The following is a 12,518-nucleotide window of genomic DNA, read 5'->3' on the forward strand; positions in this document are numbered from 1 at the left end:
CTCTCTTAAATGCACATCTTTTTGGTAACTTCCGTAACTGCACTTAATAAATACTAATAGTCACACAAAATGTACTCTGCTCTCTCATTCCTACTTATATATATATGTGTCATGAACTTTGGAAGTGTGGCAATTCAACTGCACATAAAGAACAGGTTCGCAAAAGATATTTAATTCATGGTGGTTGTTTATTATTTGTGTTTTTTTTTACTTATTTAATTTTGAGGGGGGGGATGGGGGAGAGGCAGAGAGAGAAAGAGAAAGAGAGAGAGAGAGAGAGAGAGAGAGAGAGAGAGAGAGAGAATCCCAAGCAGTTTCCATGCTCAGTGTGAAGCCGGAGGCAGTGCTCAATCCCACAACCATGAGATTATGACCCTAGCCCAAGCCAAAATAGAGAGCTGGACACTCACCCAACTGAGCTACCCAGGCGCTCCTAATTCATGGTGTATAAACATAAGAGCTCATGAAACTTTTTAGTAAAAAACAAAACATTCTAACATTAAAAATATTTTGCATTATAGTTCTTCATCCAAGAAATTGGTTTTTTCTGCAACTAAAACTAGAATTATAATTTTTATTATTTTTTAACTTACAAGAATTCTATATTCTCTATTCCTCCATTTATTTTTATATTTATTATTATTTTTTAATGTTTATTTTTTGAGACAGAGAGAGACAAAAACAGACCATGAACAGGGGAGGGGCAGAGAGAGGGAGACACAGAATCCGAAGTAGGATCCAGGATCTGAGCTGTTAGCACAGAGCCTGGGGCTAGAACTCATAGACCACAAGATCATGATCAGAGCTGAAGTCTGATGATTAACCAACTTAGCCACCCAGGCACCCATCTTTTTATATTTATTATTATCATTACCTTGCTGCTTGCTAATTATAGATTGAATATAATACTTCAGTGAAAACTAGAACACAGGCTTTTAATAAAGGTTCTGTTATCTTTTTAATTTGGAATCAAATGGGATAATGTTTATGAGAATGGCCAATACCTTTTATTTTATTGAAAAAGGGTCATTATGGTATCATTTTAACAATTAGAATTGCTTTAGCATTCAAAGAGAAATTTTTTAATAACAGATAGTTTTCTAATAACTTTTCAAAAAGTGAGTTTGTAGATACGGACAAAGATTTTCAGTTTTGTTGATGATAATTATGTTCAGAAGTATCGTATTATTATTTTGTGCTATGCACAGATGGCCAATTATTTACAGGACTAGGTAAAGCAATAGATTGATGTGAAAATATAGATAAAAGGAGGTATCTACGTGTCCAGGTCAGTATTTCCTATATACTATTAACAGACAGCAAGAATCAGAGGATAATACAGGAAAATGTAGGAACAAGTGTCATACTGGATAGAAGAGTAAATAAAGAAAATAAAATGTAAAAGTGCTAATGAACATAAATGTCAACACTGTGAGCCTCATGGGAGTAAGGATTTCTGTTTTCTTCATTAACATATATCAAGTACCCGCAGAATAGAAGACACAATAATTTTTGAATAAATGAGTGAGGAACAGCTGCCAGAGCCTACATGATGTCTACCAGGGGATAAAACTCAAAAGCACTGTGAGAAATAAGCCCACTGACCCAATCAGAGGAGATTGGGAGATCAGAGAGCACAGTGAAGGGAGGCTTTAATCAGTGTTCTTGCAGGAGCAGGTGTGTGATGGACAGGCACACTCTGGGCGGTTACAGCAGGCAATTTATCTCCTAGCGTGAAGTCCCTCCCCTGATTCCTCATTGGCTGAATACTATAGAGGTTACAACCTTACTCAAAAGCTGCCTATGCCCATGTAAGGCAAAAAGTAGTCTGATTGGAACAAATATAGATTCCTTGAAGTCAGGAAGAGACTTCTGTTCTTTGGCTCCTGCTCATTGCAAAGCCCATGAAAAATAAGCTTGCAAATGGAGAGGGCAATAAGAATCAGCAAGGTGAAGTATCTAACGGTTTGGGACTCCATTGTGGATGGTGGGGAGGGGGTTCGTACATATTTCCGATAGGTTGTAAACCTACTGTTAACTAGACAGCTTTTATTTGGTATTTCTGAAAATGAATCATCTCACCTCTCACAAGAACAAAGAAATTATTAAAACAGGATCTGAATTTGAACCCAGATAGCATAGAATCAGATATTCTTAAAATGACCTAGATAAAACTGGCTATGAAAGAGTAGAGGTGCGATGCTGATTCCTGAATTCATTATCAGGTGATTTTAGTTATTTAATACGGTTACTATATATATGGTATATATAGTATATATAGTATATATAGTATATATATATATATATATATAGTGTGTGTGTGTGTGTGTGTATATATATACATATACATATATAGTTTTTTCTTCCATGCCATATTCACATTTAAGTTCACTGAGTTGTACCTAACTGAAGGTCAATTTCCCTGTATTTGTAATTCTTAAAATAGTTTTGAGAACCTAGCTTGAATGGAGGGAAGAGTAGGCATACTATAAAAACATTTGCTTTAATACACTAAATATAATGACCCAGATTGACTGTTTCCACTTATGGACTCAGGGAAAGGAAAATCATGCACTGTTTTTACTTTATTAAAATGTTAAGTCTGAGGCATCTCACATGCAGTGAGAAAGTTCAGATTTGTTTAAGGACTCACACACTGGCTATGGCATTTCTGGAGGTGAATAGGTTAAGCGAGTGCAACACTAACAACATTCCACCTTAACCTTTCTGAGATACAATTCTCTTCTGTTATGTGAGATTACAAAAGCCTGCATGTGAGTCATAGTTCTCTCAAGGGGCAGAAAAACTATTCTATAGCTACTGTAATTACTCTCAGGTCACAAGAACATCCACAAATGGCAATCTTGAATCCCAGAGTTCAACCAATGTGACATCAGGTGGATGGCAGTTGAAGTCTTTCACTGAAGAAGAAGCAACTCAGTGAGTGACCTCTTTCTCCTTCCATTCTGTATTCTGCTTTCCTCTAAGTCAGTGTTATACTATCTCTCAAGAAGGAAGCAGTTGCCAAATCATGGTACTCAGAAACCATTAGGAGCAGTCATTCCCTTCTTTGGGATTTATGTATTCTTAGTCCTCTGCAGTGGGTGTTGGCTAGGCCCCATGCAAGACCAATCACACAATAACTAATAGAATGTGAATCTTACAACTTTGGCACATCTTGGAAACTATGATGCAAACTTTTTGTTGATGACATATATAATCCTGTCTGTTCCCCAGTGTATCCCTTGTTCCTAGAACATAATATGTATCAAAGAGAATGTGTCAGAAGAAGGATCACGGGTGGACCCTTGTGTTCTTATATGACCTTACCTCCCAGTGATGAGACAATGAACCTGTTCTTACTTCATTTTTATCCTCCAGCCTCTTACTCTGTGAGTAAGAGTACTCACAGTCAAGACTCACTTCTTGACTACTAAATTCAGACCTGCCTCCAAGAGAACTGGAAAGGGCCACAGAACTGAGCCCATTCACTTGACTCTTATCTCTATGTTGCTGGTCATGTATTAGCACTCCCACCACCACTGAACACTGGCCAGCCATGTCTGTTACTGTTCCTCTCTCCCTCTATTTTTCTGCTTTTAGACAGGCAAGCACATTTACAATTTCTTTCACTGGTCACTTACAATGGGAGTGTTGATCATTGACTTGCTCACAGCAGACACTATCATTGCATTCCCACTGCTCAACATATTGCCGAACACAGAGATGGTACTCACAAATATTTGTTAAGAAAATAATCAAAGGCATATTGTGTATGCCTGACTTGTTACTTGTAATAGTTCACACATTTGGCCAGTTTATTCGTTGGAAACCCACTGTTTGCAAAGAACTGCATGTGCCAGATGTCAAAGGCAATATATATTAAAATGTGATACATGATGAAACCCTCTGGGACAGCAGGAGTGGGAAGCCAGATGTAGTTAAGACAATTGGGTAAGTGAAAGTATGAGCCTTTCTGAGTGAACCTTTCAGAATGAGGAAATCACAGAAAAATCAGATTCAAAGAAGGGCATGTTGGGCCAGAGAGGACAAGGGCACCTGATTGGAAAGAAAATAATTTGAACTCTATTTCAGAGTATATGAATTTGCCTATGGGGAAGAGAAAAGGCATTGCATTAGAAACAGTTACATAGATGTCAATGCTTTCTCTTATTTACTATGCCCCAGACACACTTCCCTTTTCTCAGTTACTCAAATGAGCCAAATTCTTTTTTTTTTTTTTAACCTGAGGGCCTTTGGTATGCAATTTTCTTTGTCTGCGGTAAGGGGGGAGAGAAGAAAGAGAGGGATTTCTTTTCATAAATAAAATTTCTGCTAAGAACGGAAAGGAAACTGGTGTGAATCAAGAAATAAAAAAGGGAGCAAAAGGTGATTTTATCAAAGCACAGGGACAGGAGCCTTGGGCAGAAAGAGCTGCATTAGGGTTGTAACTGGGAACTAATTATATATATCTTCAGGTTGCGAGGGGGTTAGGGATAGAGTAAGTCTCTAAGGAGTTTTGGAAGCAAGGTTTCCAGAACCTTGAGAAGCTATGTGCTGTTAGGAAAATGTCATTTATTACCATTTACTAAAACCTCAGTCATGAGACCCTTCAAAAGTGTATCAGGGGGCCATAAGCTTGGAGTATGATTGCCAGCATATATCTTTGGGGAGTTGATATAAAGAAAGTTTCCAAAGGAATTTTTATATGTTAAAGTAGACTTATAGGTTCCTGGAGGGTTAGGCCAAGATTCCCCTTTGCCCCTAGCAAAGTGTCATCATTGAGGCAGCTGAACTCTGAGAAGGAGGTCACTGTGACTGTTTCAAGGACTTGTCAATGGGCTATAGGCAGTAAGGGAATTTAATTTTTCATTTGCTTTGGTTTCCCACATCACCATGGCAAGCACTTAAACCCCTCTCCTTTGTTTTTGGGTAGCCAGGAGTGTCCGAGGAATATCACACATATCCCACCTGGAGGAGGGGGGTAGTGTTAGCTTGTACTTTGCCCTCAGCTTTCCCAATGCTCCCTCATCAGTAAACAATGAAATATGGATGGAATTGGTATATTTCCCTTCCAGGAAGAAACTTCATGAGCTAGATTATGATTCACCAAGTTCTTTTTCCACAATGAGGTGTTTTTGGAAGTACAAAGACAGGCTTCCATTAGCCTTAATCCTCAAGTGACTATGATAAGCAGAACCCCTCCACTAAATCTTGATACACTAGTAGCATAAACAGGACACAAACATGTACCTTAAGTGTCTGAGGCTGCAGTTATGATTGTTTCTGCATAAACAGAAATCTCCTAACAAAAACAATAAACCTTGACTACCTTTATGAAAATGCATTACTTATTTCATAATAATAAAAAAATATCACCCCAACTAAAGGGAGTACAGCAGGGGAATAGCAAAGCCATGAGTCAGAATTTCCACCCTTATAAAATGTTTTACAATAATTGCTGTTCTTTAAACTCACTATAGAAAAGAAACAATGAATTAACATAAGAACTACATGAGATAGATCCTGTAATGTTTCTATAGCAATATCTGGACCATAGTGAACATTTAATAAATGCTAGTTAATGGGCTCTCTTTTCTATTGCTAATGACATTCAAGAATCACAGTTCTGTTTTGTTAATCTGGAGACAATCTAAAATGCAAAACTGCTTCACACAGCAAATGAAATATGGAAAACCAGGAAGCAAACTTCTAGGGACAAAATCCATTAAAAATTCTTTAACAATAATTTAAGTTCATATGCAAGAGTAGTCAATGATGAGAAAAAAAAGGGGTAAACAAGCATAGATGAAGCCACAATAAATAGGTTTCCAATTATTTTATTAGCTTCATGAGCTCCCTAATATAGAAAGGATATGCTTTGGGGATGTAATCCCATGTACAGATAAAATTCATGATTTAATATAATTGATAAAAGATCTCAACCATAAAAACTAGAGAGTTTAATTAAAAGCAATTTGTATAAAAGGAAGTTCATGTCAATAGGCAAGAAATTAGAGATATCATTGAAGCAGCAGGGAGAAACAAATTGTAGTAAGTGGGTGGAAGTCTTTCAGGTGATACAGGAAAGATAAATGCACTCCTGATTCTTGAATAAGATTTGAATGTATTACAATATTCTCAGTATATGAGCAAACTCTGAGAGGAGATAATTTCTAGTGGATTAGAATGGAAATTTATGTCTTTTGAAAGGACTCAAAGATTTGAATTGTTGACTTGATAAAAAAGGCAGATCATGTGACTTCCTCAGGGCTTACAAGGAGACCAGCAAGAATAGGATTTTTATTCAGTTACTGTTACAAATAAGAGACATACATGTTCTTGAAACCCATCCTCACAAATAAGAGGACAATTAACATGATGGGATATCATTTTGCATCTACCAATTATTTATTTCATTTGTTATTATTTTTCATGTAAACATTATTTATTGTCTATTTTACTCTCACCCCAATTTCCCTTGCTGATTTCTCAAACACACTCACAAATATTTACAATAATGTAAGTATTGTGAGCACAAAGAATTGGCTTTGTTTGATAATTGTGCTCCCAGAGCCTACAATTATGATTGATGAATTAATATAGGTTGAATAAATGAATTTGGTAAAGAATAAAAATTTTTAAAAAAGTTCACCAGTGTATAGAAATGTGAGAAAGCATTTACTGTTAGAATTATTGGCAGCAGTTACTGTTTGGATTGGATTTATATTCTTAAAGTCATCTGGTTCCTCATTCTTGGAAGTGCTGAATTTGCAACCCAGCCCTTGTACATTTTGCCTTTTACTCAGTGTTCCCTAAGCAACTCAGTGTCCCCAAATTTGTATATCACTGTAGATTTTCCTGAGGTTTTAGGACAATGTATGTGTTTTACCTTACATAAATCTCAAACAACTTAGAACTGAGTGGTAACATAAACTTTTAAAGCTGTGTGGCAACTATACCAACAAACAGGAATTGCACAGAAGACATATTTCTCTCCAGCATCTAGCCTCCTATAAAGTTGAGAAAGAGATAGAGATAGAGATGATAGAAACAGAGATATAGATAGGGATAGAGATGGAGGTGATAGAGATAGAGACAGAAATAAAAATAAAGAAGTATCTAAGAATATATGAAATAATGTTGGCATGTAATAGAAATTTTATATTATTTTCCTTTAATTCTATTTATATTGTAATAATTTTCCAATGAAGATACATTCTTTTTTTATAATAATTTGCAAAAAAAAACCTATGCTGTTTTCCAAACAATTATAATCTTCTATTGTGTGTTCATTTATGTTTTAGTGCTAATTTCTGATCTTCTCAGTTCCTAATGTTGCCTATATATGCCTCTCTTATTCTTTTTTTTTTTTTTTTTTTTTTTTTTTTAAGATTGTATTACTTGATTTTATTTTACACTAGGTGGCGGGCACAAAGCAATCCTCCTTAATAAAGTTGACAATTAGCTTCACTCAGAACATTTTTAATAATGCACATTAAAAAAAAATGTATTCATCTTACAAATTGTTCTGCAATCCAAATATACAATAGCTTGGAAAACAACGTTTAGAAAACAAAAGCCAATGTAAAAAGACAGATTAAAACAACTAGAACAGTACAGGTTTTATATGGCTCTGATTTTACAGTTTTCTTACTGCATCATCAATGTCAGAAATCTGTTCCTTCAGCTGGCTCCATTGCTCAGGATTTAAAGAAATACCTTTTCTTCATTTCACCTTCCGGATCCATCCAATATTCTCTAATATCAATTAGGACTTTCCCTTTAAAGTCTCGAACACTGACATACCTCATTTTCCCAATCTGAAACATGTTATCATCTCTGCTGCTGCTACTCTGCTTAGAGGATGACAGGGCTCTTGAAGTCTCACCGGTCTTTTGCTTCTTTACAGGTTTTTCTGGAGTAACCTGCTTTTTCCGCTTTAACTTTTTGTCAACCTCACTGTCAGAATCACTGCCAGAAGAGCTTGAAGAAACAAGTTCCTTTGACTTAGGCATTGCTCCGCTCTTGCAGCCGAACAGCCCTCTGCTCGCTCGCTTGCAACTCTCTCTTATCCTCTTAAACATTTCATGACCAAAGTCAAGACTGAGTGGCCACCATGTAAGAGATTCTGTGCCCAATTTTTGATATTTTCATATCCTTAATATGTGTTTATTTTAAACTTCATTTTGATTTCTGAAATTTTATTTTAATTTTTATATGCTTTTGCTGTAAGTATAATATTCATTTGCTTTTTAAATCATAATTTTGTTTTGGTATCTGTAAAAATCTACTTATTCTATTTTTATTGAGGGAAGTACAAGAGCATTACCAACCGCATGGCTTACCACTCCCTTCCTTTCCCGTATCACTTCAGCACCAAACATTTTCTTACTGTTCTACTATACAAGGCATGTTTCAACATCAGTGCCTGGCACACACTCTTCCTCTGTCTGGATTGTGCTGGTCCCAAATATTCATATGATATCTCTCTTATCAGCTTCAGGTCTTTATGTGGGTGGAACGATCTTACTGATGCCTTCCTGGACCAGTCTATTCAAAATTGCAGCACCATCTGGTATATTTGACATCCCATCTGATATACTCTATTCCCTTCCCTGTTTTTTTTTTTTTTCTTTGTAACAGTTTTAATCATCTAAAATACACTATAATTAACGTTTTTCTTTCTTATTGACTGCCTTCCCTTATTGGAAAATAAATTCCATGAATGCAGGGATTTTATTCAATTTATTCATTGTTATATCTCTGGTGTTTATAGAAGTAGCTATAAGTGCTTAGTAAAACATATTTTATTTACTTATTTTTTTAAAAAAATAAATGTTTATTTATTTTTGAGAGACATAGAAAAATAAAGTGTGAACAGGGGAGGGTAAAGAGAGAGGGAGACAGAATCTGAAGGAGGCTCTAGGCTCTGAGCTGAGCTGTCCGCACAGAGCCCAACATGGGGCTCAAACCCATGGACCATGAGATCATGACCTGAATTGAAGTCAGATGCTTAACCTACTGAGCCAGATAGGTGCCCCAGTAAAATGTATTTTAAATGAATGGATAAACCTTACTGTGAAATACAATCACAGTAAGAATCAGCTGTTATTTAATATGACAGCCAACTAAAATCAAGAGATGGAGACTAAGAACTTCCATATGCTATTTACTATTTTAATAACTTCTGGAAAATTACCTGTAGTTTTCTATTTCTTTAAAAAACATTTTTTTTAACGTTTATTTATTTTTGAGACAGAGACAGAGCATGAACGGGGGAGGGTCAGAGAGAGAGGGAGACACAGAATCCGAAACAGGCTCCGGGCTCTGAGCTGTCAGCACAGAGCCCGATGCAGGGCTCAAACTCACAGACTGTGAGATCATGACCTGAGCCGAAGTCGGACGCTCAACCGACTGAGCCACCCAGGCACCCCCAGTAGTTTTCTATTTCTTTAGCTATGAAATTGTTACTTTCCTCTAAGAAATGTGAATAAATTTAACTTAATGCTTGGAAAAATACTTACTGGTTCAGATGTTGGTTTCTAAATAAAGTCTAAAGAGACCAGAGATTCTTTGGAATATGGTTGATTCCATAACTGAGACCAGGATAGTAAAAATGAGTCCAGAATATCTTGTCCTAGAAATTAAGGAAGTGTTCAAAAAAATGACAAGCATGGACATAGACACAGATTTCCCACTGGCTAAATCTGGGACAATTTTATCATCATTTTTAATAAAGATAGTAACCCATGTAATAAAATATGAACACATAGGTTTACAATAATAAAGAAAGAAAGAACTAAAAGAAAGGAAAGAAAGAAAGAAAAGAAAGGAAGGATGAGAAGGGGGGGAAAGAGGAATGAGGTCTTAGTTAATAACCCTAGAAAATATCTATTTGACAACAATCATAGTAATAATCTGTTTTCTTAAATGGATGTTAAACTTAGTGATTGAAAGTTCAGTGATGAATATGAAATTTATTTATCCAGACTCTATAATGTACTCATTAATTACAAAGAGAAAAAAAATAATAACTTTAGAGTGAAGAAATCTTGTGGACATCACTTAACCAAATGACTAAAGTTGACATCACCAATAATGGGACTAAACAACATCACGTGCTTCCTAATATGTACTGAGAAGGACTCTGTGTCATTTCTTTGGTATTCTTCCTAAAAATGCATCAAAATGTTCTGATCATGAAGAGACATCAGACAAGCTTAAATTGAGGAACATTCTATCAAATAACTGTTACTTTCAAATATATCAAGTTCATGAAAAACAACAATAAAAAAATACTGCAGAAATGTTCTATATGAAAGGAGAATAAGAAACCGTAACTAACCTCAATGCATGATCCTAAGTTGGATCCTAGATTGGGGGATAGGAAAGGATCCATAGAGGATATTATTGGGACAATTGATAACATTTGAATATTGTATTAGGGTTTCACATAGAAACAGAACCAATGGTACCAGACACAGAACTGGAGAACCAGAAGAACCAATAATGTGCATTCCAGTCTTAGGTCCAGAGAAGATGAGATGACATGGCCCAACTTAACAGTGGTGAAGGAAAAAAGGAGTGAATTCCTCCTTTCTTTACATTTGTTTTATTCAGACCCTCAACAGTTTGGATGATGCTCATCCACATTGAGGAGGGCAATCTATTTTACTGAGTCCACTACTTAAATGCTAATCTCATCTGGAAGAAATGTTTCATTGTTAATATTTTACTTTGGTAACTGTAAATTTTAGAAGTAAACAGTAAAATTGTTATGTATAAAAGTTACATTATCTCCAATTTACTGTCAATTGGTCCAGAGAAAAGAGTCTAGAAATAATAAAACAATGAATCAATTAATGCATCTGGGTAAAGAGTATAGGCAGATTCTTTGTATTACTCTTAAATTTTAAAATGAGTTCAAATATAAGTTCTAACAATGCTTCTTGAAAAAAGTAGCATCTATTGTGACTCAATGTGTTGCTTTGATCTGATTCTTTAAAAAGATGAATTAAGATATCACTGATTATTCAGACAGAATCCTCTCTCATATGAATATACTTCAAAATCCAACAATAATTAGAAAATATTATATAAATTTAGAATTAAAATTCAAGACAGTTTCTAAGATGAGAAAACCTTAGAATATGAAAGGGAACAAAATAAATGGACCCATTGTTTGTTTTCATAGAGAGTACTAAGCTAGATTTAAGGAATTTGGGTTTTAGGTCATGAACATTGCCTCCATGGTACTAAATGAAAGGGGAAATGCAGTTTCTCAGAGAATATGTCAATATTTGATGAGCCGTGGAAAATATGAAACATATCAGAGCTACAGGATGCCCAACTGCTACTTAATTTTCTAAAAGAGTTTAAAGTGAATGCCAGAATCTACGGACACAGAAGTTTAAAGGCAAAACCTTTTTAACATTCTGGAAAACATTTCCATGGATACTTTTAAAATATCTCTGGATAAAGAAATTAAAGAAACATCACGGTTAATCTATCTCTTTTTATGGGAGTTAGATCAAGGTAATAACTTAGACCTGGGGTATATTGATTCAACAATGCATTCAAATAACTCATTTTTCAGTTGTGGATAAATAAGGTTAGAAAAACATAGATATATGTATAACCAACTTACAAAATCATTCTAAGAGGGCATTAATAAATGAAGCAACATCAACTCAGAATGTGTTCTTAAATTGTAGGACAGAGAGATCAATTCTTCACTTTTTCCTTGACCTTTTCTTCTAAGCGATTGTCTGAAGACTTGGCTTACCTTTTCCAGACTACTATATAAATATAATGATACAGTACCTAACCTTTTGAGGTTTTGTTTTCTTTTTCTCTTGGTATAGTGCATTAGTGATTTAGTCAAAATACTCTTTTTTTTAAGTTCAATATTTACTTTTCTCTCTAGAGGTACTGATTACTGCTGATGTTCACAGATTTGGGGGGATTATGATGTGCATCCTGAACTGTTTCTTGGCTGTCTCCACTGACTGCTTGGAATTTAGGTTTCTTTTGTCTCCAGTTTGGTACTAATCATCTGCCTTCCAGTTGCTAAAATGTTGCTACTTTTATCTCCCTTTTGTATGGTTTTATAGGTTCTGTTATAAACATTTTATTATTTTTCTGGTTACCATTTTAGGAAGCAGTAGAGGTAAATACATCTGTAACCTTTAAATCTTTGCCTGAAAATTAAATGCTTTTTCACATTCAAAATATTGGAAAAGGGACCTGATTTAGGGCTATGATGAAGTAACCAGGAAAGAAATTGCCTTCCCATCTTAAAGAACATATGTGTGTGTGTGTGTGTGTGTGTGTGTGTGTGTGTGTGTGTGTGTGTGTGTGTCTTATATTGGACAGCAGGTAAAATTGCTTAGAAAGGGTATGGAGTGTTTCATATGCCTCCCAATCAGACTTTGGACACTGGGTGGGGTCCTTAGGAGGGTATCAGGAGGGGATCTTCTTAGGAATAGGACCAAATTTGTCTGACTAAAGGCTGT

The 12,518-nt window shown here is 35.4% G+C and overlaps 1 protein-coding gene across 1 annotated transcript; it reads right to left on the minus strand.

Annotated features, from left to right (window-relative positions):
• Positions 1 to 7,395: 7,395 nt before the first annotated feature.
• LOC132662465 (activated RNA polymerase II transcriptional coactivator p15) lies at positions 7,396 to 8,063 on the minus strand. Its single transcript, XM_060607921.2, is given in 2 exon segments — positions 7,396 to 7,730; positions 7,732 to 8,063. Coding segments are annotated over 2 exon segments (375 nt in total). The 5' UTR covers positions 8,019 to 8,063; the 3' UTR covers positions 7,396 to 7,642.
• Between the last annotated feature and the right edge of the window lie 4,455 nt (positions 8,064 to 12,518).

The sequence above is a fragment of the Panthera onca genome, chromosome D1, assembly GCF_046562875.1.
Source record: "Panthera onca isolate mPanOnc1 chromosome D1, mPanOnc1 haplotype 2, whole genome shotgun sequence".
Classification (NCBI taxonomy): Eukaryota; Metazoa; Chordata; class Mammalia; order Carnivora; family Felidae; genus Panthera; species Panthera onca.